The sequence below is a fragment of the Trachinotus anak genome, unplaced genomic scaffold, assembly GCF_046630095.1.
Source record: "Trachinotus anak isolate AG129_WGS33_773 ecotype Australia unplaced genomic scaffold, CSIRO_AGI_Tana_v1 ptg000007l, whole genome shotgun sequence".
NCBI classification, from domain to species: domain Eukaryota; kingdom Metazoa; phylum Chordata; class Actinopteri; order Carangiformes; family Carangidae; genus Trachinotus; species Trachinotus anak.
Genome location: NW_027273858.1, coordinates 18,517,702 through 18,530,614, shown reverse-complemented (window position 1 = coordinate 18,530,614; position 12,913 = coordinate 18,517,702). Strand labels below are relative to the sequence as shown.

The 12,913-nt window shown below is 38.7% G+C and overlaps 1 protein-coding gene across 3 annotated transcripts in view; it reads right to left on the bottom strand.

Annotated features, from left to right (window-relative positions):
* The window catches only part of macrod2 (mono-ADP ribosylhydrolase 2), a 388,659-nt gene that overhangs the window by 92,774 nt on the left and 282,972 nt on the right, over positions 1–12,913 (bottom strand). For all 3 annotated transcript variants that reach the window (XM_071481180.1, XM_071481181.1, XM_071481182.1), the window contains exon 7: positions 2,299–2,329. In XM_071481180.1, coding sequence (XP_071337281.1) covers positions 2,299–2,329 — 31 coding nt within the window. The remainder of the gene's footprint in view (positions 1–2,298; positions 2,330–12,913) is intronic.

The window sequence follows — 12,913 nt, the reverse complement described above, 5'->3', positions numbered from 1 at the left end:
CTGTTAGTGTGTGTTCATCTGGTTTAATGAGCAGCAGTTTGTCAGGTTCTATAATCAGCGCATTCAAATCAGTATGTTGGGGTGTTTATTATTTAAGTGTGCAACTTGGTGACAGCTGCCAGTTAGTATTAATATAGGGCTGATAAATGAGGAACAGTGATTGCCTCAGTTTGTTATGATTTTTCAGAGAAAAACAGTTGTAAGATAGTGTGTGTGCAAAGAAGCTTTTATTAGAGGTTTCCCCATGGCTGATAAATAATTATATTTTTTTAAATTCTGCATACACAGTTAACAAATGTTACTCTATATCCAGTACATAACAGAAAAATAATGAGTTTTTACTCCAAACACCTGGTATATGTCTAATTTCATATATGCTACCAGTAATGAGATTCAGCTGTGCATATTCCTGTGTTTCATCTGCACATTCTTAGTCTGGGAGTGTGTGAATAGTCAATAACCTGTTTTAGAGCTTAAATTCTTGTTTTACTTCCTCCTTGTCAGAAGAGGATCGCATGATTGCATTTCCAAAATATGTTTATAAGTTCCCTCAACCATTATATCATGTCTGGCAGAAGGACATTTGCAAATATAAGCGAGATGCAACTTTCAGCACTGTGCAGACATATGTGGCTGAAATGCACAACAAAGTCAGGTGTTCAACTTCCACTTTTCATAAACACACTGCAGCTTTTTTTGACAACTGGCTAGATGCAACATGGAAATAAGGTATGAGACAAAGTTGCCTGGCCATGCATTGTATTTGTTAAAATCTAATGAAAATCAGGTATGGGTGATGCTTCACTTGCAGTTTGCAATTCAGCTGCAAATGTTTGCATGTTGAGTTAAACAGTCCAGGTTCAGGTCTTAATTAGCAGCGGTGCATTTAAATAAGTCAACTGTGGCTGAGCTCATTTGCACTATCAGTGTTGGAAAGTACCCAGTTAAACTGAAAACATACAGCTATGCAGCATTTTGCAGCCATGACTCTAATTTGCAGTAGGTTTAGTAAATTAAGCCCAAGGTATTACATTTTCAAAATGCTGCCAACTCTGTACAGAACAAAACCTCAACAATTTCACAAGTGAAATTGTTTTCAAGTCAAAAGTATCACGAAATCTGTCTACTGTGAGGTACATGCCAGACCTATCTACAGCACAGAAAATATGGCTCAGACATAGACAGGATTGAAAAAACAAAAGAAACACACTAGAATGATACAAAATGTCAACCATGTGAACAGAGTTAGGATCATCTTTTGGCTCCAGAAGCTTCAGGCAGTTTTCTGCCCTAACATGTTTTAAGAGGTGAATTACATCATCTCTTCCCTGATGGACGTTCTAGACACCAGGGAGGACATGGAAGGGTAATAAAAGACTATATATGAAAAACTTAGGAGTTTAAGCAAGCACTTTTGAATTTGTTTTTACATTGCACACAGGAGCATTATAAACCTTGCACATGTATACAGAGCACTTTGAGGGAAGACTGTTACACCATAGGGAGCACCTGCTCTTATAAGTCGGTCTTCATTTTCTTGTCTTATATGCCTTAGAGAGTGATCAGAGGACCTAATGAATCTCATGAGATGACTGTCCAAACAATTACAGATCAATGGTCATGTTAAACACTTACTAGGTGATAATGGCCTTTGTTTTAACCAAGGCAAATGCACTGTTTTACACAAAACAGGCATCTTGGTAATTTGAAATTATTCACAAGTTTATTAAAGTTGTGACTGCTGTATGTACAGTCTCACTGTATGTGAGAACGGTGAAAAAGACAATTATTTAATCTCAGCAATAGCAACTTATATTTTCTATACAATCCAGCAGTTACCCTGCCTCCCACATCTTTTGCCATCAAAACCTCAAAGCCTGTCAACTAGTTTTGCATCTTTTCAATGTGACTTTGTTTAAGTCTAATGAGCACACTGCGATTCCTTGCTGCATATCAGGCCTGGCCCCACAAGGGAGCACAAGCATTGTTCAGGGTCTACGTTTTGTTCACCTTATACTAGGTTGTGTCTTTGTGCAACATGGTGTAAGGTGAACTTGTTGGTAAGTTTCTCCATACTGTACTCTTCTTCAAAGTCAAAGTAAATATAGTAGTTACATTATTTTGAATACCACTTCCCTTTAAGCAGAATTTTGAACATGCAACCACTGGGATCAGATTTGCAACATGAGGCACGTACAGAGTGACAATGTGTACATATCATAAAACATGTATTTAAAGTGAAAAGCAACAAACAGAAGAATAAAGTGAAATAAATAAAGTAGCAGAGATTAAGCTTACCATAGATGCCTGTGGATATACATGGGAAGGCCTGTGCAAAAAAGAGAGAACAGTCAAACCATGATCACAAGTAAAATGTGACAAAACAAGAATAATAACAACAATACATTTTATTTATAGGTGCCTTTCAGGGCAGTGGAGGACACCTAACATCACACAGTAAAATAAATCAAATATACAGTAGCAACAAACAGCAGTCCAACAAGGCATAAAATACAAATAAGTTAGAATAAATATAATTGCATAAAACAAATATGATTGCATAGCTGCTAGGGCTGGAGTCAAACAGAATAGGCAAATTAAAAGAGGTGTGTTTTGAGGTAGGAAGAGAGTGAATATTACAGATGTCTTGTGGATGTGAGTTCCCGAGGCGAGGGGCAACACAGTCTAAAACTCTAAACCCATGGTGGTCAGACAGGCAGGAGGTACAGTGAGATTAATGGAAGAGGATGCTCTAAGAGTATGGGCAGGTGTGGAGATGTGAAGGAGATCAGAAATTACAACCGTAACTTTTATCAGTCTCATCAAGAAATGAATGTGTGCTGAAGAGCACTAAATAAACTACAGCTAAAACCTCTCCTCCATGATGTTGAAATCCTACTATTCTATATCCTATTACATTTCCTGTCACCAAAGCTACACTCCAGTTGTGATTTTTATTTAATTAGTTATAATAAAATCCACAGCTGAGAAATTCATACATCAACAACTGAAAGTAAATATTGCATACATCTGCATTAAACTACAGCCACTGTAGGAAAGCTACTCTTCACCTTTGTATGTTTGTCGTTTATCTCTACTGCCTCACTTATTCATTCCCAAGAGGAGCAATTTGCAATACCATTTGCCCAAATCCCTGCAATGCTAATGCACAGCTGCACTGTAAACCATACTCCAGCACTCACATACAATGCAGAAACACAAACACACATTTATGTACTGTGTATTTTTCTGCTGACTTCCAAAACCAGACAGATTAAATCCACCCTGCACTTCAACACCTCCATTTACACACACGTTAGATGGATTATCATGATAACACTGTGGTGTTAAGGAGGCTGCAGGACTACGTTCTATCATGTACTGTTGCCCAAATGAACGAGATGCCCTATTAGTACTGAAGGCCCGTACTTGATGTCCATAACAGTCGTAGTTTGCATATGTTGCCTGAGGGAACTGTGGTGAATTCATAGGTACATCCAGAGCTCGCTGCTTAATAATCTGCAGCACATGAATATCCAAATGAGGTCGATTGATCCTGTCTTTTGCCTACAGCCCAAACTTACACGCAGAGCTTCTCTTCCATCAGTGTTTATGGAACTTACCCAAGGACTGAGGCTACGCCACTCATCAAATTTTTTCCTATTGATACATGTCTTTAATTTAATGTATTTCGTTAGCTAGATTTCATTCTGTGTAACGTTGATGCAAAGAGCCAGCAGTGACTCTCCAGTGTGTCAGCAAGGACAAGGACATCACAGCAGGGGCTTTTTCAGTGCATTTAATTCACATGATGAGAGAACTAAACACAAACTCAGAGTCACTGCTGCCACATGTGGATCAATAGGCGAATCAATAATATCCCTCCAATCACCAAGGCGCAGGGACACACAGACACACAACCAAACAGACATGTGGAAAATCAGAATAAATATAAATATTTTCATGAGCTTAAGAACAAAAACCTACATGTATTTATGGCTGTCTTTTCCAAAAAGATTATAAAAAGTAACCACCTTGTAATAGTTCTTGCTTTGTAGCACTTTGCAGCAGACATATTATTCAAGCATGGCTTTATAGCTGAAAATAGTTTCATTATTCTTTACTTGTGTGAGCAAATATATTATGATACATAGGTCTTGTTGTAAGTTTCCCTATTTCACATTCATCTTTTTAAGTATATTAATAAACAGTAAAGAGAAAGGATTTCTTCAAAGGTCCAATTTGTCCTCAAAAGCAGCTGAATACGTGCTTTAGTTCCTGCATTCATCAAAAGGCGTGGCCACAACATTAATATCGTAAGATGACAAATATAAAAAAAGGAAAACATCCAGTAGCAGCTCACAACAGGATGAATATAGAACAACAAAGAGATTCATCAAAGAACAACACCCATATGTCAGATTCTTCCAGTGCCAAAACTAAGCCCAACAGTTTGTTTTGCCACACTGACCCTGTCAAGTTGTATTTAGAAACATGCTGTTGCTAGCAGCTGTGCCAAGATCACTTCATTTTAGAACTGCAAATACAATTAATAGAACTGAAAGAGAAAGATGGCAAATACATGTCACCTCATATAATTATACAAACAAGTAGTCAGAGTTCTTATCTTGTGTGGCTCTAATCTTTTCAACTGACACAAGAAATAAACAGAATTCACATGGTAGGATAGTAATTAATTAACTGAATACTGATAAATTATGTACATTTTTTTCTCTAAAGCATCACAACCTATGACACCCGCTTTGAAATGCAACGGTCGCTTCGTCCTTGCTTTAAGCGAAGAGGAATGAGTCTCTGTTTGTATTCTTATTTACCAGTTTTCAGGTTCCGCCTGTCAAGGTGAATCTTTCTTCTGTAGGGTGATTTAAATCTTTTACCAAAGCTCTGACCTTTCCAGATGACTGTCTGGGTCTGACACAAACCATAGATGATGAAGCGTGGAAAAGCATGACCATTTTTAGTCCTGTGCCAAGCTCTGCCCATGGCACACACGGAGGCATACTGAAACTGAGACACAAAATGCTGAAATATCCAAAAGAGCAATAACATAAGAAATAAATAACAGTGCAAATTTGATGTTAGATATAAACAAATTTGGATATTATACCCCAGCTGATGTCTTAACACCTGCAGAAATGAAATGCAGTGGTTCATGTAAGTGTTCTTCTAATCTATGGACTCATTAGCAGCATCTTGGAATTTAGTCCAGTGAGAATCCCATTACTTTTAGGTACTCTCTAAATTGTGCCAATTTTACATTTGGCAACAATCAATACAAATAGGCATCAACATTTTCTTTAACAGGAGGAATCTATTTAAAGCTGTGTAATAATAAGAGGAAAGTAAATGAATTAAATCTTCAGATAAGATGAGCATTATTTCCTGTCAGTGCCTACAGCCAGTCTCAGCTGCCAAACTGGTCCTGAGCCAGAAGCCTTGTTATCCTCTCTGGGCTGAAAGGCCACGATGTCAGTCTCTTCAATTTGAACTTCTGCTCTGATTGCCACCAAACCTTAACACATCACAGGCTGTGGCAATGACATGCCATCAGCATAATCAATTAAAATCTTTATTAGTTCCCTGGCTGATCCATTAAGGAGTATCGATCTGGTGTGAAAATGCATCAGGTAATCACTTAACGGGATGCTGTAAAGCTCTGACACTTTTGTGGCACATGCAGATGTCACTTACTTGTTTAAAGGACGGTTATTGCCAAAAGTGAAGAGAAGTATATATCCAATAAAACTGCAAAGCCTGGAGAGCATCTTGGCATCTCCTTTTCATCTATAAATCCGCTGCACAGCAAGCAATAAACTACAATTAAGTGTGAACAAATTCTAAACCTTACTGCTAATTCATATCTGTAAATATCAATATGCTCAAAACTGATTAAAAGCTTCAAATTTTGTTAAAATCATTAAAAGTGCTCCTAATGTAAAGGTGAGCATGGGGAGGACTACAGCATGTGTTTACTGCAGTAATACCTGCTGCAGTATTGTAATTATTCACATTCAGAGCAGATGAGAGCTGATGGTCAGTCCCACTGGAACTGTTCATCATCAAATCAAGTTGTAGCTCTTTTAGAGAGAGAAAACAAACGGCAGCCAGTGTCCTATGATGTGTTATGAAAGCATGTAAGCTGGGAATACACCAAGTGAGTGCAGTACAACAGCTACAGTAGATTTCAAAAGCAGCCACAGCATGAAACTCTGTAAGCCTAGTAAAGCATAGCCTATTTTTCTTGTTCTTCCACCGTCAACACTGGGGCCACCGTAGTAGCTATTTTGATGGTTGTTAGCGTACATACCTGTACATCAGCTTACACTGTACAAGGTCTAGTGTTAATTAGGACAGTCAGCGATATATATGCAGTCATGACCTATGATTCCTAATTTAGGTTATTATTTCTGGCTGCTCATTAGAAGTGAGTCAGCATGTTGGCCTGCACCCTGGCATGCGGCCGTGCCTGACATGTTGGCTTGTTGCTGATTTTCTTTGCTTAGGGAGTGTTCAGAAATTGGTCACCAGGGAAATTATGCTGTTGCTGGAACTCCTCCCTAATCTATCACATAGCTTTAAAGTGGAGCACCTTTCCTCTCTGCATCTCTGCACACTTACTCAACTCACAGTATATTAAATACAGCACAAACTGGCCACAGTGACTTTTGTTGGAAAAACTACTTCTCTTACATTAACGCTCCTTTTTAATGAATATGATGTTCATTGTAATTCGTATGCATTAACTGTAATATTAATATATGGGATTGGATATTAAATTTAAAAAAGCTTATTAAAGCAATGATTTATTGACTTCAAAGTGTGACTAGAGTCTTGCAAAGACAGTGCTCATGAAACTAATTCACTGTTATTCCACTGAGATCACGATAGCCTGCAGCTTTTATTCATTTGTTAAGCAGCGGGAAATGACACCATAAAGATGGCTCAACCTGTGGCAAGATGTGGCTTTCCTGCTGTAGCTGTCACATTCCATGCTGCAGCCACTACAGAGTAGCCATGAGCAGTCAGGTTAAGGTAAGAAACCCATGCATGGGCACAGTGACTGCAGGATCCTGCCGAGGGAGAACCTCGTCTCGGCTGGCTGAGTAAATAGCACTGGACCTGGGGTGCTGCCCCCATAGCTTGAAGCCTCCTAGCCTGTTTGCAGATGGAAGCTATGCTTATAAATCACAGCAGCGAGGGGAGACCTTGTGTAAACGCGACCAGAAGTATGTTATTATTCACCAGTGTTGCCACAGTGTGGGCTTACATCAGAGTATCAGAACAAGAATCCAAGACAATCCTCTTTGTTGACTGCTGTAATTCTTTAAGCATGTAGGTCATGCCTGGTCTCTCTGTCTGAATCAGCTACCTGCTGCTGCTGGGAAGAGCCTGTCATGGGTGCAGATCGGGATATTCAAATATGATACGTTAACACCCTTTTATTCTGCATAATGCCACACTCCATATTCTAATGTGAGTACTGATTGTTTGAGTGTCATTATGCTAAATGGAGGATGGAGAAATGCAGAGGGTGAGAAACCTGGAATCTAATGGCCTGATTCCCACCACCCATTTTTATATCTGCTGTGATGAAGTGTAACTATTATCACAATAGTATCTGAGTGTCCATTAAGGACTCAACAGCACTGGCTGTGTTTACATGCAGGGAGTAATTTACTGGCCATGATGCTCTGGAAAACAGCATATTTAGTTTAAGATGTTTGCGTACACCTTTGCTGCTCTATGATAGAAAATCCTTGTTGTTATGAATAAACCAGAACAGAACATTCTTATCCTCCTCTAGGGTCTTGTCTGCAATAAAGTATGAAAATGTGCTGCCACCAACTAAATCCTTCCTCTAAGCATCTAACATCTAATAGAAGAGAGAGAAATGACAATCCAGGCTAAAGAAATTGTGCATAGTGCTTACCACAATGTTTTTGTTGACATCAACAAGTATCTATTGTGCTGTGTGAGTGCTGTCTGTAGCAGCAATGAAAACAAACTGTGGAATGGGTAAGACGTTCCCTTCACACAGTAAAATATTTAATAGTGAAATATGTCAGCCATCTTGACCTGGTCTTTTATGATCGCAGTCTGAGGTTTACTGTGTTACTCTGATCTCAATATAATGTGAAAATGTGTCATTTCAAAGAGCAAGTATTATCAGCACATTCTCCGAGCATGTAAACAAACTCAGTGATATATTGGCAATGTACACAATATGACAAATAATAAACATTTTTAATTAAGGTTTGATGGAGTGTTGTGTTGTGTTTGTTTGTATGATGTTAAAAACTTCAGGTTATTTGGTCAAGCATTCAGAGGGCTGTAGCTGTAAGAAGGTGTCCATAAACGGCTTTAAAAGGTTCACAAGAGAGTCTGTAAGCACTTGCCACCTCTACAGTGGGACAAACCTTAGCCATTGCTGACTTATCAGAACTGCATATTTGTGAGTCCATAGGGATATGCATTGGAATTGGACCAAAGACAAAACTGTAACTGTAGATGGACATAATTAATTCTCTTTGGATATAATGAAGCTCAGGGAGCTCTATGATTGCCTCCATTGCACTCAGTCCCACGGTACTGATTCCATCTGTGCATGCAGTGGATGCAGTGTTGCAGGGGAAAAAAGACGGGCTGCAGTGTGTCTGTCGGCCAAACATATGACAGGGGTGAGATGAATGGGCAGAAAAAAGGTGTAAATGCTGCAGCCTGTGGATAGGGCAGAGCAGTGGAGCAAATACAAGCAGATTCTGAACTGATGGCTGCTTGATTCATTGGTCCATGACCGGCAGTATGGTTGATCAAGCACAGTTCAGCCTGAAGCTCAAAGCTGCAGTGTGCAGGTACACTAAGAAGCTTTTGTGAACACAACATGGTCATTTCATGGGAAACTAGAATGCAACTTTAAAAAATGTGTAGCTACAATACGTTTATGTGTAGTTCTTGCTACACTTAGAATATATACTGTACTCTATATTGAATGCATAAATACTGTCGACTTGTGGTTTGAAATTGTTCTCTTTTATTATTCACATCAACGTAAGTTCCCACAGAGGTCCACTGGCGACACTGATTCCCTCAGTGTTAAAGAGGGAGCATTCAGAGCGGCATGAAAATGAAAGTGCTCTGAACTGAGGGCCAATATACAACCAGACATCTGCTCATATTTATGTATGAGCGTTCCTGCTCCATATCAGCTGAAATTATATCATTGACCACTGAGCAACAGAGAGGCAAAGACAAAAGAAAGAAATTCGCATTGGTGAGACAAACTGACTGACCTCTACATGACCCGCACATGACTGACAGAATTCAAATGAGTAGGCAAGGAACATGTCAGGTAAACTCAATAACAAAATGTATTCCTGCTTCTCAGCCACTGCTCTGTACAGTCTGCAGGCAGACTTCTAGTCAGATATTTTCTGTTTTTAAAACAGAACTTATTGATTAGGTTAGTATGCTTGTGGTCTGCAGGGCTGCTCTGAAAGGCTGTGGAGTGGAGAGAGCCTCAGACTGACAGTTCGGATAATAGACCTGTGGTTTTCTTGTCTGATCAGGAATCATTGAGAAATACACTAAGTTCCCAAATAGTGGCTTGGTCCTTCGTTTACCCCAACTGAAGAAAGAACCAGGACTTTCTTTGAGATGGGCTGTTATTAGACCCTTATGTCAAAGTTTTGGCTTGCTGTGGAAATTTGCTGACATTTATTAACCATAAACAATATTTCAGTTAAAACTAGAAAAAAATGGAAAATACAACATGACAACATTGTTGTATTGGGGGAAATATTGATGAAAATTGCATATTATCCAAAAAATAACACATGAGCCATCATAGCACAGGTCATTTTTCTTTTTTTTCCTTTTATTGGCGACAAAATTTTATTTGTTCCAACAGACCACAGTCTCAACTATTATTTGAATACCAGCTTTTATTTGACAATTTACGGTATCTTACATCCGCTTCCTTTAAGGCCTTGAACTTTACTTTGATTAAGATCCTCACCCTGACATGATTATAATGGTCTTATGAAATTTTTATTGCATTCATCACAAGAGCCATGGCATTATAAACTGTAGGAGGCATTTTGATTGAATTCTAAGATGGCAGCAAAGGAAGCACCAAATAAATGAAAAATGTATCTGTGGTAATTCTGAGCAACATGTTGGATTTGAATATTTGAACCTCAACACTCAGCGGTGTAGAAGACATCATATGCCTCAGGCCTTCTAAAGCCTGCGATTATTCCAATGAGTGCTTAAGAAATTTTGAGTATGTGTGCATAGTGTGTAGTATCACAAGTCATTTGCATTTTGGAGGCCTGAATTACAGGTGGGCATAAAGGAAATGATCAAAGCAGGGAACAGGAGGATTCTGTCTGAATCTGTCAAACTGCTGTTTCATAAGGTAACTCCAAGTGCAAAAGCGTCTGAAATGCTGAAGATAAAATGAGCAAAAGAGACAAGACAAGCCACATATCCCTCTATGGAAGGTAAACCAGCCCATATGTGGATTCTTAAATATCTCTTTGCCATGTCCCACAGTCTCTGTGGAGATTAGCAGAATATGGAGCTGGCAGGTTAGAATTATCAGTAATCCCAAAATATAGCTCATGATTTGTAAGCAGAAGAGCAGAAAAATCCCATGTGGATGATCTAAATGAAAGTAAAATAATAATTAGGGAGCATTTTTCATGAGACATTACTTAAATTCCATTCATAAATTAACTTCAATGGCACATTTAATCAGAGAAAGGAAAAAAGTGGTTCTGCAGTGAGAAAGCCAGCCTATGGTACCCTTCCAATGTAAGGCTACTAATTAAACTTTTTTTTTTTTTTCAAAGCGTCCTTCAACATTTCAAAAGCACCATATCAAAAGGGCTTCAAAGTCAGAACCCCACTCTGAATTTTGACGTGACAGAAAGAGCATACATATGAGGATAAGTGACTCGCTGCATGGCCTCTCTATTTGTGGCAGAACCAGTGAGAGACAAAAATCATGCCTGCTGCATAAGGACTGCCACAGAAAAAATAACAATAAAGGCTTGGCCATACGAAGCTGAGCATCCTGACCAAAGCGGTTTGAACTGAAAATGTAAAATGTAACTGAGCTACTAAGCAACCACTGCTGCCATCTAAAGAGAGCGTGGATGATTGATGATTTTAATCGACTTTTATTGTGTTGCCCTGCATTATTTATAGCATTAAAGGTTTATTGATGAGTGTGGTTAAGGGTATGCTAATATTTCGGTAGTACTTGTAGTGGGGCTAGAGCTATTGTGCAGTTGTCACTGTGGAGTCAGTGTATCAAGGTAAAACAGAGAAAGGGCATTAGCATGTGGTCAGCAGGGTGGTAGGAATTTATATAGTTGATGTGAAAGTTGAAATTATTCTTAGCGCAAGTCCCATGGTCAGGGAGAAGTCACTGAAGGGTATTCCTCACTAGCATCAGGACTTGGATATGAACACTGAAATCCCAGTAGATATGGACTCCAGGCCATCCACGCAGTTACAGCTGTATACAGCCTTTAAAGGCTGACTGATGAAAGTCATATTTTATTAGCACAACAGATACAGATAAACAGATAAGTTTATTAATAATATAAGTTTAGTTTATTTAGTTTGTTGGACTTTTATTCAGTGTCTATTTGTGTAAAATGGAAAAGCTAAGTGAATATTACCCAGATTAATGTAAATGGGAGATCTGCACAGAATCAAAAGAGATGATAAAATAGGCCATAACCACATTTCCCAAAGCACTACATACAAAATAAAAACTAACATTTGTTAAGAGACCCAACCTCATTAACTGAGTGCTCTGTACTGGTGCAGCAGTGACCTCTTGGAAGCATCGTAAGTATATAATTATCATTGAATCATAGGGACACATTTTCCAATTAGAAGACTGAATGTTTGTGTTTTTCCTGTATACTGTAAACATACAGTATAGCATTGAGTAAGTGTGTTTTTTCTGATTTCTTCATTGACCTTGTACTTTAGGAATAATTACTCCAAGACTTGAAGCCTGGGATGTTTTTGTCAACTGGGAATTTAATGGACTTAATGAACTCTCTTTGTTAACGGAAGCTCAGGGTGCTCTGTGATTGCCTTCATCGCACTCAGTTCCGCAACGCTGATGATAGCTCATCCCATTTACACAACTCCAGTGATACATAGCCTGTGTGAACTCCTGCAATGCAGTGTTGTGGGGGAATAAAAGGCAGGCTGCTACATGTTAGTGAGCCAAGGTATACTGGGTTGAGATGAATGGGCTTGAGAAAAAATGGTGAAGCTATAGGCAGACAGATAACTTGAACCCTGGACAACTGCAAGGATTTTTTAACTTCTTTTAGAGGCTAGCTATTTCCCTCTGCTGCCTGTGTTTGTGCCAAGGTAGGCTACACATGTGACTGATCTATCTCTGTACCGAATGTGAAGCTATGAAATTGGTATTGATTGTCTTATGTAATGCTCAGTAAATCGGCAAATAATCCCAAAATGTCCAAGCATCCCTTTAAAGACTGAAAAAAATCATTCAATAGATTATAATGTATTAAAATATATAGGGACTTGGATTGCAAAGTACAACACAAAAATAGCACTAATGCTACCATATCTATAAAATCTATATTGGACTATAACACAAGGAGATTATCATATAATCACTGTCAAAATTCATCATTTTATTTGTGACCTATTTGCTAAACTGCAGGTATATTTCAGTATCACACAGCACACACATATGCAGTTAAGGAATCTATGTGTAAAGCAGAGCATTGATTCAGAATATGAAAGTCTGTTTATCCATGCAGTCCATGGGCTCCAGCACCAGCAGCGCACTTTCACTTTAAAGCTCTGCCCAACATGAAGCCATAAATCTGAG